The following is a 22,990-nucleotide window of genomic DNA, read 5'->3' as shown; positions in this document are numbered from 1 at the left end:
AATAGTCAAGATGTATTCATGAACAAATACACCACCCACTTAATGATACGGCAATACTGGGGTGATTTTCAGTCCCTTTACAGTGTGCTGAAATAAATTTGTATTTAATCAATTCAACCTTTTGTGTACATCCAAAAAAAAGCCACACATACATAAAATAATGGAAAAGAAAAAAGTAATTGATAAACTGATAACTCACTTTTAATAATTAGCTACAATGTTTCAGCTTCCACCTTTATCAGACAGCATGGTAGAAATAGTCAGGTAGACTGATGTGGCGTTTTTTTTTTTTGTTGTTTTTTTTTTAAACAAACTTGTGATATTGTGTCAGGGTGCCAGGATTTTCTAGAAAGGGCAGTGTGCCTCGTCCTGCCTCTGATTGACTTCCAAGTGTGTGAAAAGGGATAGTTTGGCATAGTGGAACGAGTGCAGGGCTGTGACAGAGTCAAACACCAGCTGTGAGGGCAGACCAGGCAATGACAGGAATTATTAGCGAGCTGCATGTGTCTGTAGAGACCAAGGGGATTAAAACAGACACTTCCAGGAATACTACTGGAGCCGGCATGCTGTCCCGTTACAAATACAGAGCAAGTTTAAAGTGATTGCAGCTCAAAAAATGATTCCATAAATCTCTTCTGAAATTCTATTAGCTACACAAGTCTCGGATCAGCAGTTTTTAAATAAACACGCTCTAGCAAACATGTATTTTTCATTTTACAAACATGCTACCTGGTACTACATTAGGCTAAAGAAAGATCTCCATGTAAAGTATGTTACTGGCTGAAAGAATGTCAGTCAATAGAGGAAGCAGCTGGTTGGTCACCAACAGGATAGATGCTGTTGAAGGGGTGGGGACAATTTCACCCTGCAGGTGTAATGACCAAGACAGTGCAACACAATCTGAAAGCATGGTTTGCAAGCAAAGATTTATTTAACCTAGTGTAGTACCAGATATCACGTTTAATAGAAATAAATATTTACTACTACACATGTTTTAAAACTACGCATTTGAGACCTGTGTAACAAATGGACATGCAGAATATTTAAGATCTATGGAATAATTGTGTTGCCTACAATGAATAAACTGTATAGTAACAATTTGAAAAAAAACACTGTTAATTTGAAAAAAACAAAACACTGTTAATAAAGCAAGACAAACTGCAGTGATGGTTGATGACAGTTTGAGAGCATATAAACAAACAAACAGATCTTTAATCCCATTCAGCAGCCACACAAATGAACTCATTGAAAACAAAGCAGCTGACAAACCCTGCTGGAAAACACACCCACCTCGCGGGACCTCCTGTCAGAGTGGCATCAATCACGTGCTCGCTGTCCATTCGAAACATGAACACGCCGCGATTCTAAACACAAAGGGACAAATACAAATGAGGGGTCTCAACGCTAAAATTAATACCACACTGTCATAAATACCAGGGGTCACAAATGGAAATTAGATAAAGGGACATTCAGAACAGAAAATAGGAGGCACTTTTTTTACACAGTGAATTGTGAGGGTCTGGAACCAACTCCCCAGCAATGTTGTTGAAGCTGACACCCTGGGATCCTTCAAGAAGCTGCTTGATGAGATTCTGGGATCAATAAGCTACTAACAACCAAAACGAGCAAGATGGGCCGAATGGGGCCTCCTCTCGTTTGTAAATGTTCTTATGTTCTTATGTTCTCAGTAACGTTGAAATCCGTACGGCTTTTCAGTCACTCCTTGTTTAGAATTCTAGTGCAGACAATGCACCCCATTAAAGCAATACCTGGAAGCGGTTTGGCTGCTTATGCTTGTATACATTCCAAATTGACAAGCGTCAACTCAAAATCAAATAAATAAAAAAATAAAGTAACAATGGAGAATGTGATGAAGCTGAAAGCAGCATCACAGGACTGTAGGATACAAAAGAAGCATTCTCATCTACTTTCTTTCCAGCACTGGTATATCATTTACTGAAACAGAGAGGCTTGTGCTTTCAGCTGGAGTGCCAGACATTAAGGCCAGCAACTGAGATGCTTGCTCCACTAAACAGCCATTTTAACCCCTTAAGGTACACAAGGAATCAAGCGGTTGGTCAAAGTTTCTTCTTAAAATACATTTGAGAGCGACTCAATTAGCATGAGGAGGAAACTGACAATATGGATGACCAGATCCAACCGGTCAGTGAATTTGAAACCCTGTTTTGCACACCTAATTGCAACAGTAAGAAAGTCAGCCTTGTTTTATTTGTGGGACGCTTCTGTCTCTTGTACCTTAAAGGGTTCAATATTAAAACCCTAGTGATGGGGTCCACAGGCCCTGATTAGCACAAAGTTTCTTTGGGTAAGAGGGTCAAAGATTCCCAGCTGCTGTTCTGGGATGTGAGCAGCAGCCATACTGTAAGGTTTATGAAATCAACGTAAATGTGGAATTAACTACTTTGTTATGCTACAAGGTTGGGACCAGACCGCGTTTCAAATTTTGACAGTGTTTACCATTTATTAGTTCCAAATAGCCACACTACATTCTATACTGAAGGCTATTGTCTGGATACAAAACGTGCCACTAGTATTAACTGAGATAGGCAAATCGATCAGATTACCTGAACCCCTGGAGAGACAGCCTCAAATGCTACACCGATGGTCCCGATGATCTGGAGGTATTGGGAGCTTCTGTCGGTCTCCTCTATGCCTGCTATTTATACTCTAGTAGCTCAGAGCCTACGTGACTACAGCTTGTTTCTGTTATCTTACTAATTATAACAGAAACGAGTTGTTGACCTGTTACTCCATGCAAGTGCAGACTGGTTTAACATTACCAACACATTTTCTTGCATACCTTTAGTAATGTATTGTACTCTACAATACCTGAGATTCATAGTGCTTTTCCTTCCTGTTCGCCACCTCATTGCGGATGACTGTTCCCATGTATTCAATGACCATTGTGTGCTTTTCAATGTCTCTGGCAGCATACAATCCCAGCCCCTGGAAACACAGGAACACTCCAGCTCATGACTTCAACACACAGCAATAACGATGCTTCATTAGGACAAATCTCAAATCTGCACCCTTATACAAATGCGCAGATACAGCCTGGGTGCTTTTTACACAGTATAATAGTATACTAAGTATGCTATGGGGTTTATGTAATATGTAACCCACTGCAACTCAGTCATGCAGTTTAAATATGGGTTGCTTGGGAGTTGTATTAAAAGAATGATGTCATTCTGCTAGATAATTTTTAATGGTAATAAAAGACAGAAGTTAATAATGTTTGTGATAAATGGAAATATGAAGCTTAGTCCAATAAACAGAAGGGCTGTTTGTGTACTGCTGGACGTGGTTTCTTTCTTTTTTTCACTCATATTTTATGACTTTACTGACCTGTATGCGAGAACGAGCCAAATACACATTGCCCTTCCACTCGGTTTTCATTTTGCGGTATTGCGAGGACTTGGAATGGACAAACTGCTTGCTGTAAGGTGCGTTCAGCTCTCCAGTGACTGTGCTCTGAAAGGACTTGGATGTGCTGGTGCTGTTCAGTGTATGAGGCCTGTAAGGATGGGGGGGGGGGGGGGGGGGGGGGGAGACGACAAGAGACAATAAAATGAAGTTCTTTACAAAATAACACACATTCACAAATTTAAAAAAAACACACATACACCCCGAAACGACAGCCAATACACAACAAGACACCAAGGTTGTCAGGAAGCTCACACACACACACACACAGATGCTTGCACATTGGACACACAAAAACACACACACACACACACACACACACACACACACACACACACACACACGTTTAGCACCTTCAGCTGTAACATTAATGCACACACAGCCAGGGACATAGGATTATTGTTAGTGAAAGAAAGAAACACCACAAGTGACAAGGCTTCAAACCCAGGATGTTATTATTTGAAGTTGAAATCAAACAAAATACCTTAACACAAACCTCTTGACATGGGAGCTGGTTTTAGGCTGAGAGCGTGCACTGCCTGTGGGGTTGATGGACAGAGGCAGTTCCATCAAAGGATTGCGCCCATAGCGGAAAATGTAGCTTCCACATGCCTCAACCCCTGGGAGCTGAAACAAGATCACAATGAGAATATGCGAGACCGTCTGCTCCCCCCTCCCCCACTACAAACACAGGCCATGGCATATTAATATGAGTACAACAGGGCTGTCCAATCATGGTCCTGGAGGGCCATGCCACTCCAGGTTTAACAGCTAAAAATGTGATAATTAACCAATTCAACCTTCATGCAGACTGTAGTTCAATTAAACAATTTAGAACAGGGTTGGAACAAAGATCAGGAGTGGAAGGGCCAGCTATGGCCACTCCTGGTTTGGAATAAAAACAAGCAATTATATGTTTAATGACAATTTAAGACTCTTGCATAATAACTGTCGTGAAACTTGGCATTAACATATTTAGCTTAGGTTATTTAAGCAAATGTATTTTCATTATCATCATCACACTCCTGGATCTTTACTTATACACAACCTGGAAACAAAAGACTGAAAAGCTTAGTGAGGTTAAGCACTTACAGATTCTGCTATCCTAACCACCGCAGAGACTGTGAGGCCAAAGAGATCCTCTCCTTTGAGATAAGCCTGAAATAGTTTCAGTGTGCCTGACTCATTCCGACGTTCAGCCACAGGCTCCAAGACTTTATCCCACACTCCTAGTCAAAACAATCAAATACAAGAACAGGGTTAAAAACAAAACGCAACAATGAAAATATGCATATCTGACTAAATTGGAACATGCAAATGTGAGTATATTCTCAGTGTTTATAGGAGAGCCCTAGCTTTCTTACCTTTGGGAGTCGTGTCAGTCAGGACCAGATCTTCGTGACCCTGCTCCACCACTCTGATGATGAACTCAGGCTGGCTGTCCCTCTCGTCGATGGAGCACATGTACTGGCAGCGGCGGTTGCTATAGCGCATGCTCCAGTACAGCCGGCTGGCCTCGTAGCCCACGGGAAAGATGGCAGTGGCGGTGTGGAAGGCCCTCATTTGCTGAGGGAGGAGTTGACCAATGGCGTGGAAGATGAGGCTGCCCACGCGGAAGGTGTGGTCTCGCTCTCCACGCTGTACGATGCTGGCGATCTGCTTCACCTCGTCCCGCTGCACATACACCCTGCGGAACACGGCAAAGTACCTCAGCTCATGCTCAGGGGCGCCCCCCCGGGGCCGGTGCATGTGGCACAGCATAGTCTTGTCTTTGAAGAACATGCACTGGGCCCTGAGGGCACAAGTGAAGTGGTAGATGTTTGTGCACCGTAGCCGCTGGCAGCCGCTGGTGGCTCCCATCTTCTGGCAGTACAAGCACTTCATGGACAGCCCCCGGCGCAGTGCCAGCTCCACGTTGATCAGGGCTCCAGCCTGCGTCTCGTACACTTCCGAGGACCACAGGGCACAGTTCAAGTGAACCCAGAGGTCCAGGTCCAGGTTGAGGAGCCTGGCGGGCCCGTCAGTGATGCCGTCCCCCTCTTCATGGCAGAAGCAGCACTTCCTGTGGTCCTTGGGCAGGGGCTCCGGCCTCAGCGAGGTGCCCAGCCTCTTCAGGAGCTCAGTGATCTCCCCCTCGCAAGGCAGCTTCAAATTGCCCTTGGGGATCATGATCTGGACACTCCACTTCCTCCAGCGCATGCCCTTCCACCTTTTGCTCAATGGCCGGGACTCGTCCACACTGGCCTGCACAGCTCTCGGCCGCGGCTTCAACTTCACTGTGACCTTCAGCTCGTCTGGCTTGGACTCCAGCTTCATCATCTCCGAGGCAGCCGGGGGAAATGTGATGGGAGAAGTTGTTGCTGGGGATTCCTTCGGCTGTAACTGTGGCAGACAATGGACGTCCAATGTGGAGGTATTGTTGCTGTACTGGTGAAAGGTTTTTGAGGACGTGGAATCCAGCTGAGCAGAGGTTGCTTCCTGCAAGATTAGAGAATTCACCAGATTAGCTTCTTCACAGTTCAAAATCAAGTGCTCTTAACATGAAGATTAGTAACTTGCTTTTTACTTCCCAGAGACTTTTCTTGCATAGAAGATGGAAGTGACTCCGGTACACAACTATAAAGATGCATTTAAAAAGACTAGCTGTGTGATAATTCCACAGTTTAAATAGGATTAAAAATGGGATCTGCTGTTTAATTCTAGTTCTCTGTAACTTTCAGTAATCATCCTCAATGTAAGCTTTGCCAACTATCAACATCAATAATTGACTAATGCACGTGTTTCATGTTGGCTACATGAGTGATGTTGCTCTACTTTGAGGAAGGTTACATGGGGGTTTGAATCTGAGTCTACACTACTGAACACGTACACACTTTGTCCTGTGCACCGTCGATCTGTTAATAAATTCATGTTCTGGATTCTTGTAAAGAGAACCAGTGGTCCACATACTATTATTATTATTATTATTTATTTCTTAGCAGACGCCCTTATCCAGGGCGACTTACAATTGTTAGCAGATATCACATTATTTTTACATACAATTCCCCATTTATACAGTTGGGTTTTTACTGGAGCAATCTAGGTAAAGTACCTTGCTCAAGGGTACAGCAGCAGTGTCCCCACCAGGGATTGAACCCACAACCCTCCGGTCAAGAGTCCAGAGCCCTAACCACTACTCCACACATACACTTGATTGTATTCCCAGCTCTATGACTTCTGCACACTGACAGCTTGGAAGAGGTGTGAGGGTGTGTGCTAGACTTAAATCAAAGCAACTGCATGATTCTACAGGCCCCTGTTTTGCTCATTTTGTCCACATAGGAAACCAGTTAAAGGAATACATTATACCCTCTGAATTTGGATAATATTTGTATCTATGACACATGTTAACTCTTTCTGCACACACTTATATTTGGCATATTTAATAAAGTCACACCAGGCTGTCTCCGAGCAATAGAAGCCTTACTCATTTGTGGTGGTTAATATGAAAAAGAGTCTGACAGCAGCTCTTCAAAAATTATAAAAGTGCCATAACCATAAATCTAGACATTTAGGATGTCCTTGTTGTTCTAGCCTTGCACGTATTTAAACGGGAGTGCCATCTTTAGGTTACATTTCTGCAAGTGCAGGGTTGGGGTCAATTCCTTTTTCAATTCCAATTCCTTTTTAATCAATTCAAATTCCGTCAAAGGAATTCTTTAGAAGGACTTGGAATTGAAATTGATTAAAAGGGAACTGGAATTGAAAAAGGAATTGACCCCAACCCTGTCTGAGTGTATGTTTGCATTTGTCTTCATTTGCAAGTTTCAGTTTAAAAAGTCTTGGTTACAAAACAAGCTGATCGGTCATGTAGGAATCGCGAGCTGCTGATCAGGTCATGTAGGAATCGCGAGCTGCTCATCAGGTCATGTAGGAATCGCAAGCTGCTCATCAGGTCATGTAGGAATCGTGAGCTGCTCATCAGGTCATGTAGGAATCGCAAGCTGCTCATCAGGTCATGTAGGAATCGCAAGCTGCTCATCAGGTCATGTAGGAATCGCGAGCTGCTCATCAGGTCATGTAGGAATCGCGAGCTGCTGACCAGGTCATGTAGGAATCGCAAGCTGCTCATCAGGTCATGTAGGAATCGCGAGCTGCTCATCAGGTCATGTAGGAATCGCGAGCTGCTCATCAGGTCATGTAGGAATCGCAAGCTGCTGATCGGTCATGTAGGAATCGCGAGCTGCTCATCAGGTCATGTAGGAATCGCGAGCTGCTCATCAGGTCATGTAGGAATCGCGAGCTGCTCATCAGGTCATGTAGGAATCGCGAGCTGCTCATCAGGTCATGTAGGAATCGCGAGCTGCTCATCAGGTCATGTAGGAATCGCGAGCTGCTCATCAGGTCATGTAGGAATCGCGAGCTGCTCATCAGGTCATGTAGGAATCGCGAGCTGCTCATCAGGTCATGTAGGAATCACGAGCTGCTCATCAGGTCATGTAGGAATCGCGAGCTGCTCATCAGGTCATGTAGGAATCGCAAGCTGCTGATCGGTCATGTAGGAATCACGAGCTGCTCATCAGGTCATGTAGGAATCGCGAGCTGCTCATCAGGTCATGTAGGAATCGCGAGCTGCTCATCAGGTCATGTAGGAATCGCGAGCTGCTCATCAGGTCATGTAGGAATCGCGAGCTGCTCATCAGGTCATGTAGGAATCGCGAGCTGCTCATCAGGTCATGTAGGAATCGCGAGCTGCTCATCAGGTCATGTAGGAATCACGAGCTGCTCATCAGGTCATGTAGGAATCGCGAGCTGCTCATCAGGTCATGTAGGAATCGCAAGCTGCTGATCGGTCATGTAGGAATCGCGAGCTGCTGTAAACGCTTAGCAACCCAAACATAAGCAAATAAAATACAGAGATCCAATGTGGGAGATCATCCAAGCTGTTACAAGGCTAAGAATGGGTCACTTGTTATGAAAGAAAGTGTGCTACTGTCCTGCAGATTTCCATAGGGTTTTGCCAAATGGAAAGTTAAATGAAGGACTTCATGCAAATGAATGTAAAAGATAAATAGTAAAGGGACAACTCTACTCTTAACCCCACACAAGAGTGTTCTCAGCTGGGTGTTCCAACACCACTGCCTATTCATACCTGCGTCTCTGTGGCTTTGGCCTGCATGCCTGTGGAATACAGAACAAAGCAGTTGTGGCTGCAGAAGACCATGTTCCCCTCTGATCTCCCTGGGCCCTTGTGCAAGTCCTGGGAAACAAGTGAAGGATTAACAGCAACTGTCTAAGGACACATGCTCTCATCTGCCTTCATAGCACAAGACATGATCATTCAAAGAGACCATGTGACACAGTGGCAATCAAAGATCAAAAGACTGCTGCTTGCACTTTGTTGATGCCAAAAGGAGTTATTAAATGTACATATATATCATATATATGCATGATATATATATATCATATATATCATAGGAACATCACAGGTATCACAGATTTAAATAAAGCAAACCTGCAAACCCAAAATAATGTAACCATTTGTTAACTCAAAGAAATACACACACCCTTTAAAACAGGGCTGCAAAGAGTTAAGGAATTTCAATTTCAAGTTTTTTTTTTTTTTTGTTCTCATTTAATTATTTTTCTATTTATATTCCCAGTGCCAAAGGAATTGCATGTATATAAGAGAGACAATATTCTGTGCCTCTGGGCACTAGGAATCTTTGTATTCAAAAATGCACAGGGATTCAACCAGCGAGAAAATAAACACTATAAGAAATCAAAATATATAGGCACAGAGCACACACTTTATATTCCCAGTGAAAGTACAATATGACTGAGCTATGGAAACGTAAAGCCCAAATATCCTGCATTCAACAGCTGGTGCTTAACATAAACGAACATGTATCAGGGTCTACTGGGGGCTCTGAAGGGTAAGATGATGTTGTAACAGACATCACCTACCACATATGTAAATACAGAATTGAGCTGTCGGGAACGTGAACAAGCACATCACGCTCCTATACATTCATTGTGTGCATGCAATGAAACTAATCTGATGTCTGCAAATAACACTAATTGCTATGTTAGTAAGTTTCCATTTATTGATTCCAACACCCATATAACTCAAACATTATCGTTAGGCACAACAGTGTAGCACCGAGTTATAAACAGAAATCAGATAATGATTAATTACCTCCCTATGTTATGGGAGAAAACTCAGGTATGGCAATGGTCTGTCAGGTAGCTTTTCTCACTAGCTTGAATGAGTGCCTGTCTTATATCTTGCCTAACTGTGCGTGTGTGAACTCTCCTTACACTCTTTTCCTAACAATATCTAAATACTATCAATTTATTAGCATGAGTTTCAATGTTGCTCCAGACTCAGAATACACATCTCTTCTACACAAGGTCCAATGTACCCCACTTTATCAATTCCTTGTTCCAGTGTCCTGGGTTGAAAACTTTACAGCTATGCTTGAGCACAGTGTTCTCTGTATTCGTTGCACCTTTTCTGTTCTTGCAGACTGTACCTGTTTATTGAAAGGCAGATCTTTGGCAGATTTACAAACTCCATTTCCAAGAACGACAACCTTGCAGTGACAACACCACTGTGGTTTTGGTCCAGGGTTTCCTTTCACAAACTGCACATCTCTTTTACAAACAACGGAACCTAAAGGAGAAGAACAATCCCACATTTAAGCAAGTAAACTTCACAACAGGTTATTTTTTATGTTCTGTCCTGTTTTGAATGTCACTTCACCGCTGTAACCTATTTGCAGAGTGAGCAGGACTGATCCTCATCACATGACCCTGAAGGAGTGGCCCAGCCTATACCAGTAAGGGTATCTGTAGCATGGGGATGCAAACTACAGTAGTGTGCACATTTATTACAACACCCCATTGTTGCTGTAGCTTTGATTGCTAGTGCATATGAAATCAAACCACTGTCATCGAAAATCTTGTAAAAATAGGCAAACTAGCGATTGTCTAATTTAATTGATGACTATAATAGGCCACATATGCAATTAAATAATTAAAAAAATCAAGATAAAAGGCCACAAATTGTAAAATGCACAAGGCTTTTTAGAAGTTGTTGCAGATGCCTAATTAAAAGTACAAATTGGTCTAACATTTTCACACGAGTGCCTATTCTACATCACAGATTACTGACTGAAAATTGAAATTCTCACACCATGAGGTTTTCATGCACTTGTGGTGTTCTAATACATTTTCACACTCCTGTATAACCAGAGGCTTTTCCTCTCTAGCGGGCAGGAGTGCAAAGGCCAATTACATTGAAGTCATTACAGAACAGCGTCAGAGGACCACACAGTTCTGAACTGCACACAGGCAGGCCTGCAGGCGCCTGGCCAGCCACAGGGGTCGCTGGTGTGTGGTGAGCCAAAGATTCCCCAGCTGACCTAAACCCTCCCCGCCTGGCCAATTGTGTGCCGCCCCCTGGGAACTCCCGTCCATGGTCAGCAGTGGCATAGCCTGGATTCGAACTGGCGATCTCCAAGCTATAGGGCGCATCCGGGTGGAGTGCCTTTACTGGATGCGCCAATCGGGAGCCACACATTTCACATTCTTGGCATTACTTAAATACCATGGCATTTTTACTGGGACCGTTTCTCAGTATCATGATGAATGGACATCCACTCGCTATTTGTAATTGAAACTCTGGTTCTGTTGATCCATTCCTACTCCCTCTTTCTTTCTGTTTGGTATGATTAACCCTAAACATCCTAACTACATGCTTTTAATGTTAACAGTAAAACCCTGCTCACCACTGTTGATCGGCGCAAAGCGAACCTGAGGCTGGAACATTCCGGAAGGTCCAGAAGGCCTCATGAACCTCATGATCGCTGGCTGTCCAGAGCCTGCCCCAGAGAAGAGCGGCGGAGGCCTGTGCTCAAACCGGTGGTGGTGCTGCATCTTCATGCTGTTGAGCAGGGCCGCGGGCAGCCTGTCCGGAGCAGCGCTAGCCTCATAGCTGTTGGGGAGTTTCACACGCAGGAGATCGGCCACAGCTGCTACAACACCGTTGATGTTCTACCAGAAACAAAGATTTGGTTTTAAAAACTACCACAGTAACCCATTAAGTACCACATTCATAAAAAAATGTAAAAGAAAAACACCACAAGCTGTAGTTATGCAACTTGACACATTGTAAAATCAATATTTCTTCACAGAATTTAAATTAACTCGTTTGTCAGGACAGTCAAGTTAGATATGGCTGTAATGAGACCAGTGCAATTTCACCCCAAATGAAGCTTTATCACTACTGTAGGGAGGAAAACACCAAGAAATGTATCATTTTTAGGCTACAGTTTCTTATTTTGTATTGAGGCGTCATAAAAGCATCTGAAGGGCTGTATTTGCAGAAATAACAGTTACATTTAGACATCTTTTGCAGTTAAAATTAGGAATAAGTTATCATAACAATATAGTTAGAGAACATTTAAAAACTGGTAGATGCAAGTTAAAAATGCTCCACAAAATGACAGTGTAGCCTGTCCTCAAATGAGGACAATGGCACTTAAATGGGTAATATGCTGCTGCTGCTGCTGCAAAAAAAAAAAAAGGTGTTTGATAAATGTTCAGCTATCATCTTTCATTTGGAGATTCACATTTACACACTAGTAAATTAAGGGAGGGGAAACAAGTGAATTGTGGAATCTGGTGTGTCTTACCCCTGCAGCGGCTGGGTTCAGTGTAATCGCTATGGATACAAGACCAGCTTGTGAACAGTTTGCAGGCTGCCCAAACTCAGACCCAAAAAACACACCAGAAGGCTCCATTTTCACATCGCAGCGCCTGAATTCAGATCCTGGAAAAAAAACAAAAGGTCATCTGAGCATCACCATATAAAACAATGATGCTGCTATCAATACTTAACCCTTTGCGGTCCATTGTCGGACTGGGTCCGACATTGCAATTATTCCTCACAGGTCCTTTGTCGGACTGGGTCCGACATCATTATAGCAACGCAATAAACGGGTGTTTAGTCGTTTTTTCTCCGGAAAAAGCCGAGAAAACCATTCAATTGCCGAGTGGTAGCGACAGGAGCCGAGACAAGTCGGAAAAAAAAAAAAAAAAAAAAAAAAAAGGCGTATTTCATGAATAGTCATACATGGTATCAGGTATCAGATAATGGGCGTCCATAATAAACAAGCTGGCTAAGTGCGTCAGCGCACTGAGACTATCATGGATATTTGCAGAGCTTTTTTCAGATGTTATAGTAATAAAATAATGACTTTGATCGCATTATTGAGGAGTTTGGTGATAAAACGAGTGATCTGGAGATGATCGATCGGTATGTACGACTATTATTATTATTATTATTTATTTCTTACACAGCTGAACGCTATAGCAAACAAAAGGCTGGGGAGGGGCTGGAGATGCCTAGTGTGTGCTTTGTTGATATGCAGGGCCATTTAAACCCGTTTGACTGTGAAAAAAAATACTTTTAAACAGCGCGTATAAAATTAACTGCGCGTGTGAAAATTAATTATTCCTGGCGTGCCTGACGCGCGATTAATAAATGGACCGCAAAGGGTTAATACTTTTATTAACAAACATATAAACAAACACAGATGAATTGCATGAATTAATGAATTTGTGAATTGTTATTATTGATCTCTTTCCAATAATCTTTGCGTTCTTGTTTAAGTGCTAACACCAAGACTGCAGTTCAAGCAGCACTAGTGCTATCGCTACAGCTCGTTCCTCTCCTTCACCTTTCCCACTGCAGCTTGGCAGGATGGGGATGACTGGGGAGGGGGCGGGGTCCGGGGGTTCCTGCTTCACGAGAGACAGGTCAGGATAGCGGCGCACCTCCATTCCCAGCACACTCTCCGGGGAGGAGGAGGGGACGAAGCTGTCTGGGGAGTCCCGCTCATCACAGTGATCCTGCCCTCTGGAGACAAGCACAAACACAGGGTCAAAGCGCTTCAAGAGTACACGTTAAATTCAAAATGAAAGAATAGCTTCTGTTTAAACACTGAAATTAAAAGATGTAAAAAAGAAAAACAGGGACATCAAATGTATTTTGTAAAAAGATCTCAAGTTGGAAGTTAGGTACAACGCAACACAGTTCATTCACACTTGGTTGGTTTGGGCTGATTTTTTTCAACCCAAGTGCGGTTCGGTTCATTTTAGAAGCTGATGTGAATGCTCCAAAACAACTTCTGTCCATTTCAGAGTTTGTTTTAATAGAACCAAACTGAGTCCTACTCAAGAGGTGGTCTCAGTCCATTTGTTTCAGTGCAATGTGAAAGTACAGTCAGTTCAAAAACATGTTGAAGTGAACCAGCAAACAGAACCGATTCCTTTTGAAGAGAGCTGCATTTATGAAAACAAGTTATTTTCCTCCACAGTTCATTTCCAAGTGAACTCAGTTTGGGTAGTTTAGAAACAAGCCGTATGTGGAAAGGCCCACAATGCACCCCACCTGAGCTCCTCCTGGTTGTTGTGAGGGGGTGTGGGCAGGGAGGCAGGCACGTCTACTGTTTTAGGGCCGTGTGCCATTGCTCTGGCCAGCAAGTCTTCCTCTGGTCTGAATGGCATCTGGAATTGTCTGGGTCCAAGGCCTTTGGTGACTAAGGGCAGAGTAATTAGAGACTGTTTTTATAGCAAACGAGTACAACCATAAACCCTTAAAGGGGATAGGAAACACTTTTCGGTTTGTTTGTAAATGATAAGATAGATGGGAAAGCAATGTAACCTTGGGTTTGTTTTTGATCGCTATATGTCAAACGAGCGGTTTCAATTCTGCGGTCTATCAAACTGTAATCCGCCATTGCTGGAAATCGCTCCTGTGACATCACTGGTTGGAGAAGGCAGCGGGAGAAGTATGTGAAGTGATTTCTCTCATGCAACTTCTTTGGAAAATGTCACATTTTAACATGAGATTCAGAGCTTTGTAATTGTGACTTACTGATGATGATTTTGTACAAGATCATTATAACAAAGTCATTTATATACAATTTATACGTATCTTTTACATGAGTTGTCCAGTTTCTAAATGTCCATAGTACTTAGTAGTAAAGTAAATGCACTTGGCATCAGTGACCTGGACGCCGGTTGTACTGTAAACAGGATTGGTTCCCGGCTCATTTTTAGCTGGATCATGAAAAGGTGTTTGTGTACAAAGCTGATTTTTTTATCAGACCTTTGAACAGCACTTGCAGTAACTTGGAAGAATGAGTATGCAAGCATATTTAGGCTTCTGCATACAGAGGGACAATAAAGATTCAAAGGTGGACAAGAGGTGGCTTTAGCGGTGTCGTGGGAAATGTTATCTTTAGCACTTTATGAATACATTTAACGCACAAACTCCCGTTGTTTCCCTTCCCCTTTAATACAAATCACTGAAATAACTATAAGCATCCTCACAAATCCTTGAGACCTATAGTCTTAAAAGTACAAAATGAAATGCAACTACCATCAGGTCCTCTCATCACACCAGCTTTGCTTGCAAGTTCTTCAGCGGTAGCAAAACCATTAACCATTTTCTGACGAGCTACTGGAGGCGGAGTAGGTGGGAGAGAGGCTGGCGGGGTTGGAGGGTTACTCAAGTTGTTCTGCTGCAAAATGCGTGTAAAAAAACAAAACAAAACACAAACAAAAAATGGTTACACATGAGAAATACAGGGCAACATTCACTTTAAAAAACAAACAAACAAACAAACAAACAATTCACAATTAATTCTAGCAATAATTATTAAGTGTTTGCTTACTATGGGCAGCGTCTTGGGGGGGGGATTTATTTCAATAATTCATGGTCTCATCACTTTAAATGACAACTTTGCATATCTCATCCAGTGCCCCGAACAGGATTAATAGTGCCAAATGGCCATGTGGGATACAAAATCGAATGCATTCTCATTGGCAGCGAGTCAAGAATGCAGGAGGAAATGACACGCTTACAATTGCATCCAGAAGGACTCAATTACACAAGTCTGAATATTAGATACACTCACGAGGGTAGCTGGAAAAGGTGCCACTTCCTCTGCCTTTGTAATAAACATCTACTGGATTCATTGGACACCTCAAGCAACAAAGCTGCAAATATGTACACCATGTGAAGAAGCATTTTTGCAGTGGCACTCGTTGAAATCAATTCTTCTAAGCAGGATGCGCAAACAGATGCAAGTTCAGATGGCAGTGGTTCCAATTCAGCCGCAGTGCAATGTTCCATCAGTCTTACAGACCAAGGAAGCCCCATCGGACTACTGGGTGACTTGTGACATGTGGAACTGTCCGATTCCAGGTCGTTTGTTGCATCCTTTAAAGCAGGGGTGCCCAATCCTGGTCCAGGAGGGCCGACGCCCTCCTGGCTTTTGTTGCAACTGTGCCCTAAATTACTTAATTGGACCAAATCAAGCCCTTGTTAGAAGCTTAATTGGTCCAATTAATCAATTATGTGAACAGTCTGAACAAAAACCAGGAGGGCATCGGCCCTCCAGGACCAGGATTGGGCACTCCTGCTTTAAAGGTTTCGGGAAAGCAACCACGGTCTTGAGGGTGTCTGCATTAATGTCTTCCATCTTCTCAAACTGGTTCATTTCAATGAACAGCGTTGCAATATCTTCATCCTGCTGCAAAACGGAATCCAGCATATCAAGGTTAGTTCCACCTCGTCTCAACAGCTTGCTTCAATGACTGTTCAAACTCTTCTGCAGACCACAATGTTTAATATGGGACCAATTTCTTGGCATCTGCAATGAGTTCTGTGAGCTGGGTTGTCGTGTTTAACACTCGTGGGTCAAAGGCGCTGGAAATGGACCAGAGGATTCAGGATATGGGCATTGCAATTAAGCCTGGTACAGCCATGCAGGGCTGCTATGATATTCGCTCCTCGATCAGTAACAAAGAGAACTCTGTTCATCAGTAATGTAGCACCATTTCAAATAAGCAAAGCTGTTGAAGAGTAGAGCACGGATATTAAAATCGGCAGTTTTGGGAGAACCAGCTTAAAAAGTTTGAAGTTGTCATTTATGTAATGGATAGTGGTGGATTAGAATGAGCAACAATATTGGCTTCACTTCCTTCACCATGGTTACGAGCAGATTGGTAGCGCTGTCTTGCAAATGCCTTGAAACTGTGGTTGGACGGGGCAACACGCCGCTCACATTGAAACCGTGGTTGGACGGGGCAACACGCCGCTCACATTGAAACTGTGGTTGGACGGGGCAACACGCCGCTCACATTGAAACTGTGGTTGGACGGGGCAACACGCCACTCACATTGAATTTTCCATATTTCGCTGCTGTGTCTACTAAATGCTGAGCCAACTGAAGGAAACCTTTGCCAGCTACAAAATTGTATGATTGACTATCAGCACAAGCAACACTTACACACTTGTTGATCAATTCTTGTTTGACATTAGCAGGGACTGCAGGAGATTTTAGTTGGTTTGTCCACTGGAAACCACACACACACACAAAACGGCATATTCATGAGGTACCAGTCCACTGTAACGCAAACCTTTTGAACACCTGTCACAACTTACAAATTCCAGATGTTCTCTGAACCATCGACTGCAACTGAAAATGTATCCCAAAAGTATGACTTGCTATGTTTCTTCTTCTCAACTCTGTTTTCATTTTTTTAATTAAAACTTATGTCCTCAGGTTTTAGATCAGTCACTTTTCAAAAACACTAACAGCAAACTGATACAGCAGTGACAGTCTGCGTATGTGACATCACAGAACGACAACGTGACCTGTGATTCTCTGACCTGACTTGACCCGGATTTGGAGTGCGGGAGCTAAACACTTATACAAATGAGAAGCTCAAACAAAAGAATTAAGAATTTCCTGATTAGCCTACTCTTGGTAAACAGATGAGAGATTTAGTCTGTTCCAGCAAATTACTGCAATCTGAAACGTTTGCCCACCCAGTCCTGTCCGCAACAACGCACACATTTTCCCCACTCCAGCGATCATATCCGCGGCTCCCACGGGACGATCCCGCTGCAGGGCTCTAGCGAGAGGTACTTGTTTTTGGCTTCCTTACTTAAAAGCCAAATCTCTTATCAGCATGCCTACCACAGTCTAATCCTTTTTACAGGTGAACACAGATTGGAAACATGTTTCACTCTCACATACACTGGTACCCAAGCGTCACAACAGCATAACATGGCATGTTCTGTCAAAGAAGAACATTTACCTTGTAAATTAATATAACAGTAAACCATTTCCTTCACTAATGTCAATTAACACACATACAAGTTTTGTTTTTTAGTGTTTGAAATTCCGCACGATTGATGGTTAGGAATCCTGGATGCAGTACCTTGTAAATGAGCTGGGAGTAGTAGTCTGAGACCCCATCCAGCGAGGCACTCCCGAAGGTGCCTGTGAGCCGGTTCTCCCCATTGCGCCCGCTGCCATAGGGAGGGAAGTGAGCAAAGTTCACTCCAACCAGAGGCTCCATTAGAGGCAGGAGAGAAAGTTGCTAGGATAAAAAGAAAACAACGATAATTACATTATTAGAACATCTAGGATTGACTATTTAAAGACCTTTTATTTGGTATTTCAAGTTATGTCTTGGTTGCAGCTTGTGCAAAATGCTGCTGCCAGAGTTTTAACTAGAAGAAAAAAGTCTGAACACCTGCGTTCGCAGCATTGCTTCCTTTACAGTTTAGGATTGATTTTAAAAGGTCCTGCTTCAACTTATAAAGCTTTAAATGGCCTTGCTCTCCTCTATCTAAGATTTGCTGAGCCCTTATGCCTCTAGTCGCTCTCTGATCACAGGATGAAGGCTTGCTCAGTATTCCACAGATACAGAGAGAGAAGGCTGGTGGCAGAGTACTCAGCTCAAGAGCCACCGAGATGTGGAATGATCTGCCACGATCTGTAAAGGGAGGCACTGTCTCGCGCTGCTTTTAAAGTAAGATTAAAAACACATTTCTATAAAGTGTCATCCTGTTTTATACTATTTTTTTTTAAAATATACATTGTCACAGCTTTTTAAAGTAAGATTAAAAATACTTTATTATTTTAGTTTATGTATTTTAATGGGTTATTTTATCATCTTACCATACTAATTCTCAAAAGGCGCTATACAAGAAATAAAGATTGATTGATTAAAAAATAAAAAAAATAAAATCAAGGTCATAATCCAATACTTAAAAATAAAATCATTCTAGTTATTTTGAAAAGCACTTTCATTGCCAGATGTATTTTTAATAAAAATAAAAGAATCCAAAGCTAAACTATGTTAATTAAATTCTATTTTTTCCCCCATCAACCAAAACAACTGCCTGTTAAAGTGGTATACGAGTTTCGTTATAAAATTGAACACCTAATAAATAAAGTGCGCTTACCTGACTTCTTTATTTATTTTAAAGGATAAGCCTTCTTCTGTGCGCATGGTGAAGTGCATGGTAAATCAAAGCATGGCACCACTAATAAACATTTCAGAACTCCTGTGTACCCAGCAGGGAGTGGGTGCTGAACACACACCTGTTTAAGCTGACTCATCAAGGAGTCGGTGTTGGGGTAAGGCACATGTCTGTTGTCCTCATCCTTCTTTCTCTTTTTGGGGCGAGGCGCTGGCTTCTCCCCGCTCTTGGGCGCTCGCTTGTACCGCTGTTTCTTCTTGTCCTGCTCCCGGTCTGCGTGCGGCAGTCGAGGCACTTCCTGGTTGAGGTTTCCTTGCATTTTGTTGTCCGCAGTCGGCTGTTACAGGGGTGGAGGGAGAAGAGTTAGTATCAACTCATTTCTAGGCTTGACCTCAGGATGACCTGGCCTCAATGTGGATGCAGGACTGAAGTAGGGGTTTCCATCGATTGATGATTAAATCACACCTGTGATCGATTACAGAACTAACCGATCGATTAATCTTGCATGCATGAGTACGGTGTCACAAAACGGTGCGCGAAAAAGAAATCTTAAAAAAAAGAAGGCATGCCCAATATCTCAGAAGAAAGAAATAAAAGATTGCAGCTTAACCCTAACATTTGCTCATCCATGCTTTCCCTGCACCTTAGTACTACAAGGTTTATTGTATCATCTTTGTCGCAAGTAAGTTGTTTTTTTTTTTGTTTTTTTTAAACGTATTTCTTTTGAACTGTATCAGAAATGTTTTTTTTCTTCAGCCAAAAAATAAAAATAAATGTAATTTCTCTTCATCTTACCTAAATAAAACAGCACTGAGTAAGTAACCTTTGCTAGTCTGAAACTTACAGCATGATAGAAAATGTCAAGATTAAAACCCCAATTCGAGTACAGGGCCTTGTTGTAAATGAACCATCGCCATTTCAGGAAGCAGCTTTTGTACTAAATAAATGCACACACACACACACACACACACACACACACAAACACAGACACACACACAGACACACACACACTGACAGACACAGACATATATACAAGGGTAAAGATGCATTGTACTACTTCCTCTTAATGCTTTCCTCTTAAAACTGCACAAAGAAAATAAAAACGGCTAACTGGGGTAAGGTTTTCAAAAGGACTACACATGGTAGAATTACAGCTTCTTATTCAAAATTGTAACAGTTTGGAAAGCAAAAATGTCAGATTTTCTGAAGCCGACTCCTCTACTTACCACAGCCCCTTCAGTGTAGTTTTGCTTCTGTAGCAATGTGCTCTGTGCTGCTCCCTCCTCCTCCTCCTCCTCCTCCTCCTCTGACCGCTGTTGGGGAAGCAGGGAGGGTGTGTTTTTGTTCTTCAGCAGGTGTTTCAGCAGCTCATTTCCCGACTCCAGTTTTCCCCCGGTTCCACTCGCACCGTGGGCAGGGCTGTGGTCAGCAGGGTATGGTGGAGTCCCCTCCTTACCTTCCAGCTTTACAATCTCCGACACCTCCACCTTCGACTCCCTTGGGCCACGGCACTCTGTGGCTTCCATCTGTTCCAGCTTGATCTCATGCAGCAGCTTGGCTGGTTCCTCCTGTTGGTCTGTTTCTGAGCTGATACTGGACTGCCGGCCCAGAGCCTGCTGGTGTGTGGTGTTGCCATTGCTGCTGCTTGCCGACAGCTGCCGCTCCAGCTCAGTGGGCGGCTGGCTTACACCAGACCTGGGAGTTGAGGATCCTGCTAAAAACTCAGGTGTCTCCGGCTCACCTTTATTGTAGGTCAAGGAATCAGAGGCCATAATCCTTGTGGGCGTGGAAGCCGTGTCCGAGACGCTCGGAGTCAGAGGGGTGGTGAGGTCTGAATGAGGCGTGGAGGGAGCCTTCACAGAGTCTGCATCGTCCTCCTTCTTCTTCTTCTTCCTGTTCCTTTTCTTTTTCCCTTTCTCCTCAGGTATTATATTAGAGTACAGCTGTATGAGAGACTGGCCCGAGCCTGGGTAACTGGGAGGAAGGGGCGTTACCGGTTCCATACCAAAGGGAGGTCCTTCGCCTGTGCCATGGGACATGGCGGGCATGAAGGCTGGAGGCCTGGGCTGCCCCTGGACAAAGTTAGCTCCTTGAATTCCCTGGTTCGAAGGCTGGAAATTGGGCCCACCAACAGGCATGTCAGGGGGGCCAAATGGTCCATTACCCATGATGTGTCTTCGCTCATTGCCCTGCGCGAACGGGGTGCCAGGAGGGCTTATAAAGCCTTGCTGCATGCTCTGCTGCTGGGGAAACAACGGACCCATTTGCTGTTGAGTAGGCAGCTGCTGCTGTTGCTGCTGCAGCCTCTGCATGAAGTCATGAGGCAGTTCCGAGTTGAAGTACGGCATTTGGGAAAGCGAGGCTCTGCTCATCTCCGGGCCCACAATGCCTTGCTGTTGCTGCTGCTGCTGCTCCAACTCCAGTCTCTGCTGTAGAGCTCTCTGCCTCTCTACCTCCTGCATGAGCTGGATCCTTTGCCTCTCCTGCTGCTCTCTCAAACGCTCTTTCCGCTCCCTCTCTTGGAAACCCTCGCTGAACGGGTTATTGTCATCAAATTTCACATGGGCTCCATTCCCTGCAGTGGATGCCTCTGCTGCTGCTACTGCCTGGGGTGCATTCTCCCCTGGCAGAGGAGCCTGTTCAGGAGGGGCAGGATTCACCGGTATATGGGGGGGCAATTGAGACTGCATCCTCAGCCCAGCCATTGGGGCGGGAGCCCCAGGGTGCCAACCTGGTACACTGGGCATTCGAGGGGGGGTGGGCTGCCCTGGAATAGGACCCAGATGTTGCTCCATCTGCTGAGGCAATATGGGGAAGTTCTGCTGGGTCATGACTGGTGGAGGACCTCCGGGTACCATTGGTGCTTGGGACTGCACCCCTTGGATAAGTGCAGGCGACCCTGTGCCTTGTTGCTGCTGTTTAATCCGATACTCTTCAATCAGTTCAGCATGCTCTTTCTGCTGCTTCCGGATCTAAGGGTACAAAAAAAAATAAAGACTAAAAAATTCCATAATAATGCAATGAATTATAATGATTTCAAAGTGTACATGAACTTTGATTTATTGTGAAGTACCTTATCTACAATATACAGTGTTTGGATAGATGTATTTTTCATATAACACAGGACCTAATACTGTAAACTTCAAGAAAAAAAATTAACAGGTAAAATAAAGTCCCGTCATCACCTGCTCGAGTTGTGTCTTAGTGAATGAGGAGAATAAGAGTATACAGTAGGTGTAAAGCAGTTAGCTGGAAAGTCACCTGCTCGAGTTGTGTCTTAGTGAATGAGGAGAATAAGAGTATACAGTAGGTGTAAAGCAGTTAGCTGGAAAGTCACCTGCTCGAGTTGTGTCTTAGTGAATGAGGAGAATAAGAGTATACAGTAGGTATAAAGCAGTTAGCTGGAAAGTCACCTGCTCGAGTTGTGTCTTAGTGAATGAGGAGAATAAGAGTATACAGTAGGTATAAAGCAGTTAGCTGGAAAGTCACCTGCTCGAGTTGTGTCTTAGTGAATGAGGAGAATAAGAGTATACAGTAGGTGTAAAGCAGTTAGCTGGAAAGTCACCTGCTCGAGTTGTGTCTTAGTGAATGAGGAGAATAAGAGTATACAGTAGGTGTAAAGCAGTTAGCTGGAAAGTCACCTGCTCGAGTTGTGTCTTAGTGAATGAGGAGAATAAGAGTATACAGTAGGTGTAAAGCAGTTAGCTGGAAAGTCACCTGCTCGAGTTGTTTCTGGACCACACTCTGCTGCTCAGTAACATGCTTGAGTTGCTCTGCATCATCTTCAGGGAATTCTCGTCCTGCTTTTTTGGCAGTGCGCTGCTTGGCTGAGAGTGCCTTTTTTGACTTCCTGTGCACTCCGATTTGTTCTTCCAGAAACTTCTGCTGCATCTGGAGAAGCTGCTGTGTGTCTTGGAGCCACTCCTCATACTGCTTCTTCTGGGCATCATCTAAAAAACAAATAGTACAAGTATTAAACAAGAGCGTTAATAATTATAGGCAGTTTGCAGATGTACCACGTTTCTCAAAAAAACACCTTGTAACCACACCTGCCTACTAAGAGGAATGAGCAGCAGGCTTTAAACTGAGCAAGCTCATCTGGAGGCCAAACTGCTCTCAACTGTTAAAAGTATTCTTACTAGTTAATCAACACAAGTTAATCTAAGATTAGGAGACTGTCTGAATGCTATTCAGATATAATGTTTATTTAAA

The 22,990-nt window shown here is 43.5% G+C and overlaps 1 protein-coding gene across 17 annotated transcripts in view; it reads right to left on the bottom strand.

Moving 5' to 3' along the window:
* The window catches only part of kmt2ca (lysine (K)-specific methyltransferase 2Ca), a 146,393-nt gene that overhangs the window by 4,506 nt on the left and 118,897 nt on the right, over nt 1-22,990 (bottom strand). For 13 of the 17 annotated variants that reach the window (XM_059023333.1, XM_059023330.1, XM_059023336.1 and 10 more), the window contains 17 exons: nt 22,496-22,728; nt 20,005-21,750; nt 18,900-19,115; nt 17,728-17,889; nt 14,876-15,017; nt 13,883-14,030; nt 13,170-13,348; nt 12,123-12,259; nt 11,217-11,481; nt 9,960-10,099; nt 8,576-8,683; nt 4,809-5,922; nt 4,537-4,673; nt 3,929-4,071; nt 3,367-3,535; nt 2,851-2,967; nt 1,291-1,364 (listed from right to left, as the gene is read on the bottom strand). In XM_059023333.1, the coding sequence (XP_058879316.1) occupies nt 1,291-1,364; nt 2,851-2,967; nt 3,367-3,535; nt 3,929-4,071; nt 4,537-4,673; nt 4,809-5,922; nt 8,576-8,683; nt 9,960-10,099; nt 11,217-11,481; nt 12,123-12,259; nt 13,170-13,348; nt 13,883-14,030; nt 14,876-15,017; nt 17,728-17,889; nt 18,900-19,115; nt 20,005-21,750; nt 22,496-22,728 (5,230 nt within the window). The remainder of the gene's footprint in view (nt 1-1,290; nt 1,365-2,850; nt 2,968-3,366; nt 3,536-3,928; nt 4,072-4,536; nt 4,674-4,808; nt 5,923-8,575; nt 8,684-9,959; nt 10,100-11,216; nt 11,482-12,122; nt 12,260-13,169; nt 13,349-13,882; nt 14,031-14,875; nt 15,018-17,727; nt 17,890-18,899; nt 19,116-20,004; nt 21,751-22,495; nt 22,729-22,990) is intronic. The other 4 variants (XM_059023334.1, XM_059023345.1, XM_059023346.1 and 1 more) reach the window with 2 other exon arrangements.

The sequence above is a fragment of the Acipenser ruthenus genome, chromosome 4, assembly GCF_902713425.1.
Source record: "Acipenser ruthenus chromosome 4, fAciRut3.2 maternal haplotype, whole genome shotgun sequence".
In the NCBI taxonomy this organism is placed as follows: Eukaryota; Metazoa; Chordata; class Actinopteri; order Acipenseriformes; family Acipenseridae; genus Acipenser; species Acipenser ruthenus.
The sequence above is the reverse complement of the archived record's forward strand: the minus strand, read 5'-3'. Positions and strand labels throughout refer to the sequence as shown.